Source organism: Crocuta crocuta, unplaced genomic scaffold, assembly GCF_008692635.1.
Source record: "Crocuta crocuta isolate KB4526 unplaced genomic scaffold, BGI_CrCroc_1.0 scaffold478, whole genome shotgun sequence".
Taxonomy (NCBI): Eukaryota; Metazoa; Chordata; class Mammalia; order Carnivora; family Hyaenidae; genus Crocuta; species Crocuta crocuta.
Genome location: NW_027530981.1, coordinates 475,220 through 492,167, shown reverse-complemented (window position 1 = coordinate 492,167; position 16,948 = coordinate 475,220). Strand labels below are relative to the sequence as shown.

General features: G+C 50.6%; 1 protein-coding gene across 1 annotated transcript in view; it reads left to right on the top strand.

Moving 5' to 3' along the window:
- The window catches only part of NRP2 (neuropilin 2), a 117,945-nt gene that overhangs the window by 46,143 nt on the left and 54,854 nt on the right, over nt 1-16,948 (top strand). Inside the window, exons 7-10 of the mRNA XM_077770180.1 lie at nt 428-583; nt 12,803-12,947; nt 14,074-14,423; nt 16,209-16,353. Coding sequence (XP_077626306.1) covers nt 428-583; nt 12,803-12,947; nt 14,074-14,423; nt 16,209-16,353 — 796 coding nt within the window. The remainder of the gene's footprint in view (nt 1-427; nt 584-12,802; nt 12,948-14,073; nt 14,424-16,208; nt 16,354-16,948) is intronic.

Here is a 16,948-nt window from a genome sequence, read left to right as displayed (position 1 = left end):
GCTGCAGCTAGGGCATCATAAGTGAATTGGATGGGACTGGACTGGACTGGAGTGGGGTGGAGCGGAGAGGATTTAGCCATTGTTCCTTAGAATAGCATCTGCTTTCGCTACGTAAGGCAGGCTGTAGTTTAGTAAGAAGGGGTCATGGTTCTAGATGTTCAAGGATCCTTTTAAGATAAACTGAATACTGTCTATTCAGATTTGCAAAGGAGAAAAAAAAGAAAAATAATCAAGTTACAATTTCAAAGGGGTCCAGTCAAGTGTCAAGTAAGTTGAGTTGAACCATCTAGTTCACACTGATTCTGAGTGAATCGCAGACATGACTTGTAAGCTGAGTATTACATTTGTGTCCTTTGAAGAAAAAGCAAGGTGATGCCCTCCTGTTCAGGAGCTACAACCCCCTTATTCCTCCTCTGCCTTTCCTCAGGTGGACTTGCGCTTTCTAACCATGCTTACAGCCATTGCCACGCAAGGCGCGATTTCCAGGGAAACCCAGAATGGCTACTATGTCAAATCGTACAAGCTGGAAGTCAGCACTAATGGTGAAGACTGGATGGTGTACCGGCATGGCAAAAACCACAAGGTAAAACCCATATCCCCACCTCGAAGGCACGCGGGGGTGGTGCAGGAGGCTTGGGACAAGAGGAGCTTCAAGTTGACCCCACAGGGGGGAGGGGGCCTTGTTCCGTGAGGCTCAAATAATTGATGGAGGCACGGGAGGCGGTGGCCCTGAAAATATTCTTTCTTATGCTAAAGCGATTGGAAAACACAGTTTCTCCGACAGCCTGGCTGCTGTTACATGTTGCACAGCAGAGAGAGAGAGCAGGCAAGCTTGCGGAGTGCTCTCTGACTGCAAATGAAGGAGAAAATGTGTTCCCAGTCCATGCCTCCCTATACAGGACTCATTGAGCATTTATGGCCTGAGTCCCTTCCACATGCTGGGTTAACAATCACAAAACCACATGAAACTGTAGTTCAGGAGTTACCGAGGTCTGGAAATGAAAGGGCACAAATCCTGAGAGGGAATCACAATGTCCCGAAGAAGAAAGAGAACAATAAATAATGAGGAGAAATTCAGTTTGTCAGGGATGGGATCTGAACTGGCAATCATGCTTGGCAACAAGGCATTGAATTCGCTCAGCTGGTGCCTTCAATGTCTGTGGCCCCCGGAGGTGTGTCCATGTGGGTGATGTGGCGTTTTTGTTGTTCACATGGATGAATGTCTGGCGCTCCACTTACTTAAGACACATGGCATTCTGGTGGTGAGCGGGCCTGTGGCCGGCGCTGGCGATACGCCGGTTATAAGGTGCGCTCAGCGTATGATGGCTTATTGGAAGTGGCTGGTGGTCTTGCTGGGCAGGGGGAGAACGCTGTCATGCGTTGGCTCCCAGCTTTGGGAGGAGAGTGCCTGTCCTTCCCTGAATGGACGTGGGGACAGGCAAAGAGACCGTCCTCTTTAGAGCTACAGATCCCCTGCCTGTCGAGTTGTGAATGATTAAAATGGGACACGTGGGACCAAACCTAGAGAGCCAAAGATCTTTTCCAAACGCAGCCTCCTCGGCTCCGACCATTGCCTCGAGGCTGCTGGTCGACCGGAAACCTTGAACCGAGAAAATGCCGAACTATAATGTCGGCACTGATTCGCTCGGGAAATGTGAGTTTTTAAAGCAGTGGATTTTTTTTATTATTAAAATCGCCATAGTAACATGGCACCATTCATCTGAAAATCACGGCTTCTAGATATTACCAGGTGTCTCTCTCTCTCTCCCTCTCTCTCTCTCTCTCTCACACACACACACACACACACACACACTTTCCTCATTTCATGAATAGAGAAAGTGAGGTATTTAATTGAAAGACCTCTTCACCTTGACGTGTTCAGCCAGGTCTGGTTTCTCGCTGACTTCGTTTATTTCAGTTGCAAATATCACTTGGAAATGGCAAGCCGGAGTTAGCATTGGATGCTGGGAGCATGGGCTGAGTCCTCACCCCAACCTAGTCTTTTCCCTGCCTTCTCTCCCCACCCACCCTGTTCAGGAAGAAACTGATAGAACCTAGAAGCTGCGCCAGGCAGGCGAAGGCCAGTGCTGAGTCGGAGTGGGTCCTGGGGGAGAAAGAGGAGCTTCACCTGACGGCCTCCCCGGCCAGGCGCAGTGACTAAGCAGTGCTGGCCAGAGGGATACTGTAGCAGAAGCTGATTTTAAAAGCACGCAGATGGACTGGGATGCTATTTAAAACACTATTTGTAGGAAATCTGCTTTTGGAAATACCTTAGCACTGCACATTTTGACAGAACACTGTCCTCCCTGGCTTTATCCCTGGTATTCATTCTGCAGGGAAGCTATTCCTGAGAATTGAATTTAGCTTTCTGGGCTCCTTTGGAATCATTCTCAACTTTTTCATATTGGATGCATTATTCTCTCTCTCTCTTTGTCTCTCTCACTTTCTCCTCTCGCCCTTGGCTAAATTTTCTTGCCCAGGAGCCAAGGGGTAATTTCATTTTCATTTTGTTGTTGTTGTTTGGCTGTTTAGTGAATCAGTCCTGCCCACATAAAAGTGCTGGGGCAGAGGAAAAGCCCCTTCTCTCCCGATTAGATAATTCATTCTCTGGCTACCTAGAAGGAGGCTGGAGAACGGAAAGCCTGCCAATTAGGTGTCACCCCTGCCCCACACTCCCTTGCCCCACTGCAGGTGTGGTGGGTGATGAGGGAGACCAGCCCGCCCTCCCCCCCAGGGGTGATCTCTGCTGCTCTGTCATTAGCAGGTCTATCTCCCAGATGTCTGTATTTAATGTGCAGATTCTGCGCCGCTCACGGAGCATCAGCGCAGCTCTCTGGGCTGTTCAGGTTGAAATAGTTGAGTGAACCATGCCAAATAGATTTGTCAAGTCTGCTGCAGTTTGATTCGATGCCATGAAGAGGAGGCGGGTGAGGAGGGGCGTCGGGGGCAAATGGGGGGAGAGGCTTCGTCTAGGCCAATCGTTAGTGCTGAGTTTCTCTTTGTAGCCGCTGGATGATGGGCGCCGTGCCAGGCCAACGGGCCCTGGGTGGTGGGCTCGAGAGCACAGTTCCGACAGCAGAACCCGTGAGCAAAGCATAGCAGGGGTGAGGGCAGCAGCCTGCTCCGCTCCATGGTGCTGAGGGAGGCTTTGCAGACACAGGCCTGAGCACGGGGTATGAAGAGGCGATGGTGACGTTGGGGGCAGAAATGTGGGAACTTGGTTTCCACTCCCTGGACACTGTCAGCACCAATGCAGTGTGCTGAAGACCAGGGAATTGGGGATATCGGAGGAAAACAAGATTAATGAGTGCTGGAGCGGGTAGGGGGTGGCCGTGCTATTTCCTTGTGAAACACTGTTTACAATTTGGACCCAGGCTGGGCTGAGGCAAGGCGTGGGCCTGTGGGGGAACGACTTCCTTCTCTTGGCCACAAAGTGAGGAAGACGAAGGAGCTCTTTCTAGCCTCCTGCAGCCTGTGAGCAGCCTCTTCTTTGTCTCTTTCCATCCAGTAGGTCATGATGAGGTTGCCTGTGAGGGAGGCATTTCTCTATTGTGGGGGGGAGGGGGGGAATTGCAAGCATCCTGGCAAAACACAGCCCCCTTACGCAAGCCACATGTACAACACATCCCCAAATCCTTATCCAATTACATATGCCATAAATACGGAACCTATGATTTTCCTATAGGGTGGGCCCTCCTTATGCATATTTATGGTGTAACCACAAGGCAGAGAGCTTGTCCGCCTGACGGAGCCCATATCCAGCCCATGTGCTCCCTTAGATTATACAAATTTCTTCAGAGATATTTCTTCAGAAACCACAAGTAGAAAACTACAGCTTTTGGTTTCGCCAGCTATATTAATAACACCCCAAACATAGATGTAGTGTTGTAAGTACAGTATCAGAAGGTTCGTGTATGTGTCTATAATTAAAGGCACAGTTACGTACACTCAGACCAAGAGAGGGGCATGGAGAAAGATGGGAGTAGCTGGAGGCTCGAGGTCGTGGCCCGGCCCCCACTTACCTCTGACTTGCTGGTTCTGTGAGTGCACACTGGAGGGAGTGAGACCAAGATTGGTGTCAGGACAGGGGGACAGAGGACAGTGCCCTAATATGTCTAAGCGAAAGCCCTTGTCTTCCTTTCTCCCTTATTTGGCAAGCGTGGGCATCTCCTGTTGACATAGCCCTGGTTACCTTGCTCTTAGTCACAATGCTGCTGGCTTCTCTGATGTACTTGGAAGAAATCTGGGCTCAAAGAGAGAGTCTGTGGGGGTGCTAAATATATCTTGATGGCCAGATTGAGGATGGGAGGGTGAGGGACAGGGATGAGGTCCAAGCATTTTCAGAATTACCCTGTAATGAGTGGCAGGAATGCACGAAGCCCATCACATGAATGCAATCGCGGCTGCCAACGGGATCAGAGAACCTTCAGGCACCACTTCATTTGCTACGGGATGTAATGCTGTTTCAAAGACTGGAATGGAAACTCTTAGAGTAATTTGCCCCAGGGACGTGGGGAACCATGGAGTCCCCATGAAAGTCACCTAGTCACAGGGCTTGGATCTCCAGGAAGGTGTTCCCAGCGATCTGATCTAGGCCTTGACATCATCTTGGACCCAGAGGGAAATTGGCTTCCTAGATGTTCAGTCTAAGGGTCTAGAGGCGTGCGTATTCCTGGAGAGCCTCCGTTACTGTGGAGATCCGAACCTGTGCTCCCGCCGTGTGGCTCAGCACGGCAGGCTCCTGGAGTTACATCCCAGAACGGGCTACGTCGTGGAATCCCGAGGATGGAAAGCTGAGAGCGGTTGCTTTGTGTTTGATTCGGCCCTACGCCTTCAAGACACACGAACGCCTCACTTCAAAAGTTCTCGGTCCTGTATTTATTTTCCAGATTAAAACAAATCGCTTTGAAAGCCACTTGGGAATTTAAAACCGTCTGTGAAATTATCGGAGACTTAGGAGGAGAGAGAGTGGTGTCCTAAAACCAAACCCCCCGCGTCTGTCAGTGAACAGAACCACGTGACACCTATTTTCAGATACCCTTAGATGATGCATTGTGTGACCTTGGAAATTTCTCTGAATGCCCCGTGCCTCAGTGTTTCCGCCTGCCCAGGTGGAATGGAGCCGCAGCTGCTGTCGGCAGAGCACCTTGGGATTGGTAGATGGAAGGCTCTCTGCACACAGAATTAATATATTAGGTCCACAAATCTCTTCTTGAGCAGAAGCAAGTTATCAATTTAAAAAGTAACAAGGCCCCGTGGGATATTTATCTGCATCTTTTAAAATCGTAGGTCTGGAAGGGACCTGACAAGTCATCTGGGCCTCTGCCTGCATCTGATGGGCCCTGCACTGGTGCTGCCCCCGACGAACACGAGCCTCCTCGGCTTCACTCCTCTGTGAGGGATGCAGTTGTTCCCCCAATTAATAATGTGCAATTTTCAAAAAGATACTTTTTTTTTTTTTACCTCCTGTTGGATGACTAGCTTCCCCTTATCCTTTTCATTGTAGATTTGTTTATTGTGCATAAGATGACGACAGTGACTCAAGCTGTCAGCTGGTAATGGGCCCCAGACTTCAGAAGTCATGCATACAGTTGTCCCGTTGAGCCGGGGTTGTGTGCATTCCGAGGAGGGCCGATGTCCTTTTGAAATTCACGTCCCCCAGTTTCTCTGCTCCCCTCAGTTATAACTGAGAAGAATCCAGGGCCCTGGTAATTAAGTTTGTCCCTTACCCATTTGCCATGAGATGAGCTCAGACCTTTAGCCTCTCCACTTAGGAAGCCCAAGGGAAAATGTCATTACACATAAGCTTGGAACCTTTTCTCTATTGGGCTCCTGTGGCTGGCTTCACCCAACTCCCATGGGTGCTGAATTGTCTCTGGGAGCTGAGGCCAGCCTCCCTGGCGCTTGTGCTGCTCCCTGCCAAATTCCCGATGCTTTCCATCTCACTGCTGCGCAGAGGCCAATAGGACAGAGCAAGCGAGCAGGGCTTATAAAAGGAGTAGTCATTTTGCTTGGGCTGGAAAAACCCAGCGTCTCTAGATGAGCACTGGCATGAACACCTCATCTGCTAGGTTGCCGGGTTCTTTGCCTTCACCATTCCCTGCTCGGAGATGTGCTCAGATCGCACTGGAACAGGAAGGCGGTTGGCAGATAGGCTCGGGACCGTGACGCCTCCTACCCTTTTGTGCTCTCTCCTGCCCCCCTACAAGTTAAAGGTGCCGTCTCAAAAAATGTGACCGTGTGCGAATGTCTGTGATTCTCTCCCGACCTTTCCAGGAGGACAGTGGCCATCCCTTCCGTTGCTCTGATGCTGCGCTCTCCTCCACACCATCTCTCCCCCAGCCCCAAATCCCTGAACTGCCCTCCCCTCCTCTTCTCCCTGGTGCTTTCCTGTCTCCAGTCCCGAAACCCTAATCCTGTTAGTATGCTATGTTCCAGGGCTCAGCGTCTCGATGGGGGTAACATAATCCTGCAGTAAATCTAACGGGGACCCACTAGGCACACACAGATGGGATGCGCAATCCCACCCACCTCCACCCTCACCCTCAGGAAGAAACCGGCCTCCCCCGCCCTCCACCCCGTGACACGTTCCTGCTCCTCCGTCTCCTCCTTTGCATCAGCAGAACTGCTTGATGACAAAAACAGCCCTAAGTAAAGGAGCAGGAGACAGGAGGGCATCATGGTCATAAATGAGCATTTGGTGGTTAAGGAATTTTCTCCGCCCTGCCCCCCCTTCTTCCCCTCCCTGAAAGTCTCCCCCGCTTCTCTCTCATATCTGTATATGTATACACATATATATGAGACGCATCCCTTCTGACTCTGTCTGGCTGAGTTCCCACATCCACTAGAATGAAAGCAGCTTTAAAAAATTTTTTTTATAGTCTTTAAGGAGGAGTTTTAAAAGAGAACTGTCAAGGCCATGATTTAAAAAAAGGAAAAAAAAAAGCGTCCATTGCCTTAACATCATTCTCCCCGAGTACAACCGTGCCCCTACCCTGCCCCCCACCCCTCGCTTGTTTAGTGCAACAAATTCATTAAACAGGATGGTGTTCGTTGATTGACAATTTATTTTTATGTGTAGACCCGGTGGCTGGTTTTAGAGAAGATGCCAGGGAAGGAGGCGGGGGAGAGAGGACAGGCATTTGGTTCTGCGACAAGGATGAGTCTGCTCAGTTGTTTCGGAGAGAAATTTCTAACGTGTGCCACTGGTCCCCCAGTCCCTGCCCTCCGTTCCTGCCACCTCTTTTCTGCCTGCTTTGTTCTCCTCCTCCTTAAGTGTCCGTGCCAAGTAGATTGAAAAGGAGAACTTTGGAAGCAATGAAACATTTATTAGCAGAGAGAAATATTTATTAAAAAAAGGAAGAAGAAGAACATCTCCCGCACAATTTCTACCTCAGGGCTCCAGCACTGCGTTGCCTTTGAAAAATTGCCTGCTTTCTTTGCAGTCCCTGGAGCTGGCCACGTTCAGATATTTACAGCAAAATAGGAATAAACTGTAGGTCATAGCATAGGTAACGAAGAGAAAGGCGTGTGCAGACTGAATCCCAAAGCCCTACTCGGGTGGAAGGCAGTGCATGTAACGGGAGCCTGCGTGTGTGGACTGAAGGGCCTGCCTGCTTGAGGAAGGGCAAACAGCCGTCTGACACCGCGAGCCTGCATCCTGTCTCTCTGCCAAGGAACTCAAAGACTGTGATGGACGTGGAGTGGCCACGCCATCCCGGGCCCCTGGGCGATGACGGCGGAGATGGGTGGTGTGTCGGAGAGGGACGTGGGTCTGGCAGGAAACACCCCTGCCCAGAGAGGCCTCCACTTGGCTCGCACTCCACTTGTTCTCTGCTCTGCTAAAGTAGCCGCATACTCTTAAAAGAAGACTTAAGGACAGGGCAGCAGGGAGAGGTGGCTGTAACAAGAAATGGGGTGAAAACTAGAGAAAAGATGACCTCAAAACCATCAGGGATGCCTTCTGGCTAAATGTTTCTTAGGTCACATATATTATTTTCTTTTATTTTACGTACTAGTAGAGTCCATGCCTTAGGAGCTCATAGGTGTGGTCAAAACATGCTGGTTTTCTTTTCCTGGTCGGGGTGTAGAAAGTAACCACACTGGGATGTTGGGTAGCAGCCATGTTAATTGGCAGGTGCCTCCCACCCCCCCAGAGGTGCAAATCAGAGACTTTTTCAAGTGCTACTGTTTCTCACTGAAGGTAAACCAACGGTCCCAAGAATCAATGGGAAAGTGTTGGCTTATGTTCAGAATTCAGCAAGGCACCAAATGGATTATCCAAACCACTTTGTTCCCTGAATTCCTTTTTAAACTTGGTTTACAGAGATGCACTTGAAGAAATCTATGCGTTCAACATACACACACACACACATACATATCATTTAATAATTACATCAGTCAATGCCATCCTTACCTCTTAAAAAACAAAAAACTAGGGACGCCTTGAACACACTTCTGGTTTTCTTTTGGATGGTAAAGCAACCCTATTAGCGTTTTTCTTTTAAAATTAACAAAAATGTATACCATCTGTGACAGCCAGCTTTTAAAACAGATGTTATAACGTGTTATCATCACATTTTGATGATCTGGGTGTCTTATGCTTATCTGGGTGTGTACCATACGCTGATGATCTACTGAGTCTTCTCAGTATGATGGACACCTTACTGTCAAGTTATGGCCTCGAACTAGGACATGAGAGTCAATGGCGCTCAGAACTTGAACCTGCCCCATTGAACAGAGACCCATTTGTTACTTTCGATGTCACTTTCACTGTAACATCTGTCCTGGGTGCCGTGCAGGCATTGGAGCCAGCAGGGAGGGCTGGTGGACTTTCGTGTTTACCTGCAAGCCTGTTATGGACTTTATTTTCCTGAAGGAGAAACCGGGGTATCTAAGGATTATTGATTTGCCTATCGTGATTCAGTGAGTCGGCAGGGAGTAGGGAATAAAACCAATTTCCTGGCATCATTTCCCATGCACACAACCCCTTACCTTGCAGCGCCTAGACTAGATGCCAAGAATCCATCTCAGAGAATTTGATCAGAAAACATATGAAGGGTGATTCTGAAACCACAGAAGCATTGAGAAAGTCATAAAGATGTATAATATATGATAGCATTTACCAGCTATAAATAGGAAGATGCGGGGAGAAAAATAGAGACCTTGTAAATCCATTGGGTCAGGAGAAATAGAAACTGCTTAATATTTCATTAAAAATGGATTTTCATAAATTGCACTTGGATATCTTTGGGTGAAAGACAATCTGGAAGGACTAAGGTGTTGTTATTCATTACTTTTCATTATTAATAATTTGAACTGTTATTGAGCGAAAACATCAACAAGGTATACCCTCCCTCTGAGCGAGGCACTCACCGTGTGTTTTGGGCACTATGTGAAGGGTATTAAAACCCACAGCACTCATCCACCAAAGCACACGGGCTGTAAGGGACAATGGACAACTAAAATGCCTTGTTAGAGAGTGGACGGTTGCTGGGGCAGTTGTAGGTGGAAACTCTTACGCAGAAAGCCTTAGAGTCTAGGAGCCAGGAAAGGCCTTCCAAATCAACTCATTCAATAGAGAAGGAAGTTGAGGCCTGGGGGAGGTAGAGATAATTGCCTACTCTGTGTGTCCTGGCTCCTGCTTCAGAGGTGTTTGGGGATTATTTTCCCCACTCCACCACACCCAGAGTGTGAGGCGTATCCCGAGTTTAATCACATAAGGTGGTATTCCTTCAGCAAAGGGTCGAGAGAGCAGGGGCAGATCTGAGCACAAGGTCAAGGGCAAACAGGAAACCAAGAAGAAGCTATGCTCAGAAACTCAAAGGATAATTTGAGGCCACATTGAATGAGGCTTCATGTGGTTCCAGGCAGGGGCAGGAGCAGAGTGAGCAAAACAGAATTAGAATGGAGCTGAGTCGGAGCAGCCCGCTAGGTGGCCTCCGCAGAGAAACCATGTGCCCGTCCCCCCTCCAACGGGTGCCACCGGAGGCAGAGACCCAGGGGGTTCACCCAGAGTCTGGGACCTCATGCGTCTGTGGGAAGACCAACCCCCTTGCCAGACCGGCTCACTCGCGTGTGGCGTGGCCATGCCCACGTGCAGCCACCCTCACGCACATACCAACCGCCCAAAGGCAATCCAACGACACAGTCATTTCCTTCCTGAGCGGGAGGGAGGAAAAGGTTTCTCACTGTTGTCTGCCAAGGCTGAGAAATGAAGGGGTCAGATAAGATAAAATTGGATATTAAAAACACATAAGACGTGCTGTGTTTCTAAACGGTAACAGCGTGGTGTGTATGTTGTGGATTAGCAGCTGTGTTAAAGTTCAAATCCACTCAACGCTCTAGTTCTGTATTCACATGACAAACCAAGCTCCCCTCCCCATATGAACTCCTCAGCATCTCCGGATGGAGGCCACACACAGTAACCGTCACCATCCCCATCCTCAGGGAGCGGGCTGGTGGTGGCCCCTCACTGCTCCCAGAACCCTCCCCAAATAAGCAAAGTGCTGCATTTGCTTCTGCCCTGCCAAAGCAAAACAAAACAAAAAAAACAAACAAACGGGAGCCTCTGCCTCGTGCTGAATTCTAGGAGAACTGATTAATCTCATTCTCTTGGATCCAGTTCCTCCATTCCTTTCTCAGAGCTACGGAGTCCTTTAGAAGCACCCAAGAAGCCATGGACTGGGCATGGCCAGGCCAGAGCTGTCCTGCGCCCTGTCTCCTTTTCTGGTCATCCTTCTCCAAGATTAAGATTACAGAGGCTTGAGTACGTCTCTCCCCTTCTCTCCCTCTGCCTTTCTGCAGGTGTCTGACCTTAAGCCTCTTTCCTCCTGTCTCCCTGGTCATTCTTCCCTTGTTTTGTTTTCTGGCCCCTCTTTGTCCCCAGTCACTGTAAAGGAAGCAGCCAAATCAAACCTGGGAGAGACGGGTGGTCAAGCAGTTCTGCCTCTTGCTCCCTGTGGGTTAGCAAGGCAGCAATGGAAGGAACTTGGCCTTAGGACTGGGCAGGAGGCTCCCCAGGGAGGAAAGGGAAGCAGCAAGCTGGGCAGGCTATGGGGGAAGCTCCCCTGGGTCGGCCAGCTCAGCACCAGGAGCAAGGGGTTTAAACTGAATATGGTGGGCCAGTGATCTTCCGTCTGTCTTAAGTGAGCCACTTCCCCTCGTCTGGTTGCATAAGGTGTAACGTCTCTTACCCTTCACCCCCACCACTCGTGCTGTGCTATTAAATGGCTCTAACTTTTGACCTCAGCAAGTGGGAAATATGGAGAGTTCAAGGTTGCCAAATGGCAGAGCTCCTAGCTACAGTTCATGGGAAAGAAAGGACCACGTTGTTAATTAGCTCTAAGCCACCGTGCAGCCCACTGCTGTTACCCAGAGCTTTCTGAGTCGGGATTATAAACACACATCCTTGAACAGCAACTCCACCTCCATTCAGCCCATGCTTGGAGACCTTAAAGGCTCCAAGACTCCTAGCCAACAACATAAACGCTGCAAATCTGTTAAAAAGAGATGACAGCCAGTGTAGGAAGCCACAAGCCTACAGCCTAAAACCATGGCAGGGGCTTTCGATCCGGACAGACCTCTCTGAGCCTCCGTGTTCTTGTCAATAAAGCAGAAATAATAACGCTTACCTCCTGGGGCATTCTAGATGTAATTGTTTTTACACCGTGTCTGGCTCAGGGGTATCCAGGCATACCAGTTTCCCTCGTCGTCTTGTTCCAGCCCTGTCAGTGCCCAAATACCTGGCATGTTATAGGTATCATGAGCTGAAGTATTTAGTCCCTCGACCCAGAAGAAATTGCTAGTTGTTGTAGAGCTGGCTGTGGGTAGATTTGCAAAGTCCCTTGGTTGTTAAAGCTATGACAGGTATGATTTAGAAGGGATGGTCGGTTGGTCTTTCCCCCCATCCTTAGCCAGAGAAACCAAGAGAAACTCACATATACTTGCGCCAGCTACTTTTGTTTTAATGGAGAGCACGGAAAAACATAAGGTCCATATGGCAGTTATTGATTTGGGCCATCTGGTAAACTAGGACTTACTCCTACCATGTTGGCTTGGAAGCTACTCCAAAAAGCCTTTCCTCCCCTAAGAGATGCATTGGTCAGATGGGGACAGAGATGGATTTCATTATAGGGCGGGGATTACAGTGAGAGGAAGCCAGAGCGGGACTCTGAGAGACTGTCTGCAACCCTGACCCTACAACAAAGACCAGAGAGAACCAAGAAAGTGTTGATTGACACAGGGCCATTAGGGGTAGATGGAGGCCCCCATGCTCTCACCCGGTTATGGAGCAGGGAGGCCTCAAAGTAACTAACAAAACAACTGTTGAAGCACTTTATAAAAATACCCTGCGAATATTCCTATCTGCCTGCACCATGACGGAGGGGGAGAATCAAGTTCAAGCTGGTGAGCGAGGTCTGCCAAGCCCTAAAAGATGACCTTTCTGCTCCATTTTTAAAGAATATTCCCCCTTTTTTGCCCCTCTCCCTCTCTCTGCTTCTCAAAGTGTTTTCCTTGTCAAGGCGCCTTCCTCTGCTTGCTCTCGGCCAGAGGCAAAATTTTCCTTTCCTCTAAAAGTTTTCGTGAAGACCGTTGATTGTTCTCGAGTTAGAGCAGTGTGAGAAATTAAATTTCTTTTTCACGGTGCTTCTATCGAAGCCCCAAACAACAAACGCACTGATTATTTTTAAACTGGAGGGAAATGATTTTCAACAGAACTTTTGCACCGCCTTCAAAGGCCGTGTGAGTGGCCAAGCTACACACGGGGACGTCAAGGGTGGTTTCCCGTCTTCCGCTCCAGGTGTTCCAAGCCAACAACGATGCCACCGAGGTGGTTCTGAACAAGCTGCACACACCGCTGCTGACCAGGTTCGTCAGGGTCCGGCCCCAGACCTGGCACTCCGGCATCGCCCTGCGTCTTGAGCTCTTCGGCTGCCGGGTCACAGGTGAGGGGGAGCCCCGCTAAAGGCTGGGGAGCTGCTCGTGCCCCGGGCTCTGCTCCCACCTTCCAGCCCTCTGCAAATGGCATGATTGCACCGCGTGACCTTCCCTGAAGGTCCGCTTTTACCCGGAACTCTGTTTATGCGCATCTAATGCTCCCTGACAGCAAGACCCTGTCTTGCCGTAGCCATTTACCCGTGTCTTCGCCACTCGGCCATTGGCTGCACAAGTATTTCTTGAAGGCCTGCTGTGCGCCAGGCCCCACACTGGGAATGAAAGTGGACAGGAGACGTGAACGAGCAGATGGGGTCTCTAACGTCATGAAACCTTTTCAGGCTGGTGGCAACATAGATAATAACGTAATCAAGCACCGGATAGTTATCAGTTAGGATGCGTGTCTGAAGGAAAAAGATCAGGTGCTTGAGAAACAGTGGCTGAGGGGACCTAACTGACTGTTGATTGGAAGCTTGGGGCTGGGCTTTCTGAGGACATGGTAGTAAAGCCTGGGGACGAGTAAAGGTTACTCTGATGAAGACTGAGGGGAACAGCATTTGGAGTGGCAGGAACAGCATGTGCAAAGGATGCAAGGTAGTAAAGAACTGTGATAACGAGTGGAAGCAAAGACCTGACCCCAGGTATGTCTCCATCCGGTTGGGAAAACAGTCACCCAGGAAGCGGTTCAGGGCTCAGCTGAGCTCCCCTGCGCCCACTGCCCTGGGAGGCTCAGTGGGGACTGGTGTCATTGGCAAGGATATGAGAACCTTGGCTAAGTGTGAGATGCTTAGGTCTGCCAGGCGCTGTGCCATGAGCACTTGTGTAGTAACTGGTGGAATCCCCGTAACAACCCCCGAGAGGTAAGTTCTGCCACTAGCCTTCCTTTAGACTTAGATAAACTGAGGCACAGAGCAGTTCAATCATTTGCCCAAGGTCAGACAGCTAGTGAGCAACAAAACACACTGGGACCCAGGCAATCTGGCTTCTAGTTTGGGCTCTTAACCATAATGCAGAGAAATCGGTGCCTACTTATAGCATTTGATAGTTGGGTTCTTCTGTAGTTCCCTGTTGATGGGAGGTGGTACCCGGTAGGCAGGGTGCCAGCTGCGAGCTCTTGCATCCCCCTCCCCTCCACAGATGCCCCCTGCTCCAACATGCTGGGGCTGCTCTCGGGCCTCATCCCCGACTCTCAGATCTCGGCCTCCTCCACCCGCGAGTACCTCTGGAGCCCCAGCGCCGCCCGCCTGGTCAGCAGCCGCTCGGGTTGGTTCCCCCGGATCCCTCAGGCCCAGCCGGGTGAGGAGTGGCTTCAGGTGGACCTGGGCGTACCCAAGACAGTGAAGGGCATCATCATCCAGGGGGCTCGCGGAGGAGACAGCATCACTGCCGTGGAAGCCAGGGCGTTTGTGCGCAAGTTCAAAGTCTCCTACAGCCTAAATGGCAGAGACTGGGAATACATCCAGGACCCCAGGACCCAGCAGCCGAAGGTAAGTCATTTCTGGAAGATTCCCTAACTTTACCCCAGACAGGGAAGTTAAGTTGGGAGGTGCTGCCTTCCCAGCTAGACAGTCCTCACCAAACCCCTGTATTCTAATAAAACAGGCATTAATTGATCGGTTACTTTGTGCCCGCCACTCGGCTAAATGCCATGTTTAATTCTTACAGCATCTCTGGAAGGGTGATGGTTTTGTCACTGCCATGTTAGAGGTGACAAAACTGAGGCTGATGACCTGGGGTCATACGTGTGGAGAGCCACAGTTCAGCCACGGCCTGACTCCAGAGCACAGACACCTACCCATCACTCAGCACTGCCTTTCTGTAAAGTTTGACACCCTTTACACCCTCTTTCAGATGAAGTTTCCTTGGAACTGGCCAGACATCCAAACGGGATGTAGTTTTTGGAGGCTAGACTATAGAAACTAGGGGATTACTTCCAAAAACAACTGTTTTTTTGGATGTCTCTGCCCTCTTTATTTTCCCAGTCTTGACTCTGCTTAGATCTTTCCCACCTCTCACACTGAGGCTGGGGAGAGGCAGGAGAAACTTACCCAGGCCAGCGCAGCCCGCCCCAGGGAGAAAGGTGCAGAGGAGCCCCAGCAAGGGGAAAAGAAACTGTGTCTTTGTCCCTCACCAGGTCCATCTTGGGGGTTCTCAGGCATTCTGATCCTAACTGTTAAGTTACCCTCATTTTCCTCAGAAGAGCAGGCCCCTACCAAAGAAGGGGAATTACATGTCTCTGTTTGATCCTTTTTGCTCAGCAAATGTTTCCATTCTTAATGCAGAGGCACGGGCCGGTTTGGAGGCTTTACGGTGCCGGCGTAAACACCCAGCTCACAATTTAGAAGCCTGGAGAGGCTCAGGAGTTGGTAACTAGGATCTTTAGTGGGTGCAGCGCCCCATGGGTTTTCCCGGGGGGCGCTGACCCTGGCTCTGCTTGACCATTCTGGTAGCCTGGGAAAGGAGGTGATCTTAGCCAGGGTCGGGGTCGGGGCCTGGGCCTCGCCATGACAGCGCCCCCTTCTGGAATGTGGGCATCCTGCAAGTGAGGTGGCCGCACTACCTCCCTAGGTGCTAACCAGCCACAGCCCCTAGCACGTCTCCACACCGTCATCGCCCAGGTCGGTGGCTTCCACATGTGCTCTAGTTTGAGCCTTTGACCAGGACAGCCACACTGTCCTCGGCGCATGTAGCGGGGCTCCAGGTGCCTTTGTTGTGACAGAATTGCCTCTGCTAAACAAAACTGAGGAGCATAGTCTCAGACTATCAAATATGTGACGAGAGGGTGCTGTCATGAGCCTAGAGAAGAGGACGGCCACTCCACCTTCACCCTGTCCGTGACCTGAGAGCTAGCAATGAGCGAGGACTATCTACATCTAGACTTTCAAGCATTAACAACAAGAGCCTCTAAGACAATGGGCAAAGCAGCCAAAAGCTCACTTCTCCGCTCTCCAGCCAAGTCCAGCTTAGGGCTCATTCAGAGCCTAATTCTTTCCCGAGTCCTCAGTCTCTCATCCCAGGATAGAAGACAGAACCTGGCAATTGCCACTTGCATTTGCTCCCTCCTTCCCATGTTTCTGGGACCCTAGGCATCTTCCAAATGAACCACAACCTTGGTCTGAGAAGGGAGCTCCTGTGGGTTGTAACGTCCAGCGAGTTGACTATGAGGCTGCCTTCTGGATGGATGTGAAGGGCAGGGAGGAGAAAGGGAAGACGAGGAGGAGAGGGGAGGGCATCCCACAGAACAAGGGCTCAGTGGCCTGTCTCTCCTGCAGCTCTTTGAAGGGAACATGCACTACGACACCCCGGACATCCGAAGATTCGACCCCGTTCCTGCCCAGTACGTGCGCGTGTACCCCGAGCGGTGGTCCCCAGCAGGGATTGGGATGCGGCTGGAGGTGCTGGGCTGCGATTGGACAGGTAAGGCCTGCTCTCCACTCCCGGTCTCACTCACGTGGTCTCATGACGCCCAGGGAGGGGGTCAGACCATGAGGTGGATGTGTGGAGGGGGCAGCCTTCCCTGCTGACAGCTGGAAACCCGGCCCACCCCAGGCCCTGCTGTGTTCTTCTGCCTCCGACCATGGGCATTGCAGCCTCTGGGCTCAGGACAGTTCCTCAAGGGATGTGCTTTGTCTTTTTTTAAAGACTCATTCCGGCTCCCCAGCCCAAGTCTCTCAAAAACAAATCATAACCGCACACCACCCACCCAAATTCAATTAGACCCTGACTCTTCAGGCCAGAAGGCTGTGGCTGTTGATTTAGGGAAGGGAAAAAACCCCCTCATGATAATAAAGTAATCGGTTTATGTCTGAATCTGGCCTCCAGATGTCAGGGGCTGAGAGACTTCATTTTCATTTTGAAGCCACATCTGTAAAAGGCATTTATTTGCTCAGAAGGGACCCTGTTGCAGGGAAGTCGACAGAACAGGACTTCTTCCCCGTGAGCAGCAGGAGGCTTGCTCATTCCTGCCCGCCCCTCGTCAGCAGCCCAGGGTGGGGCCGGGGCGGGGCGGGGG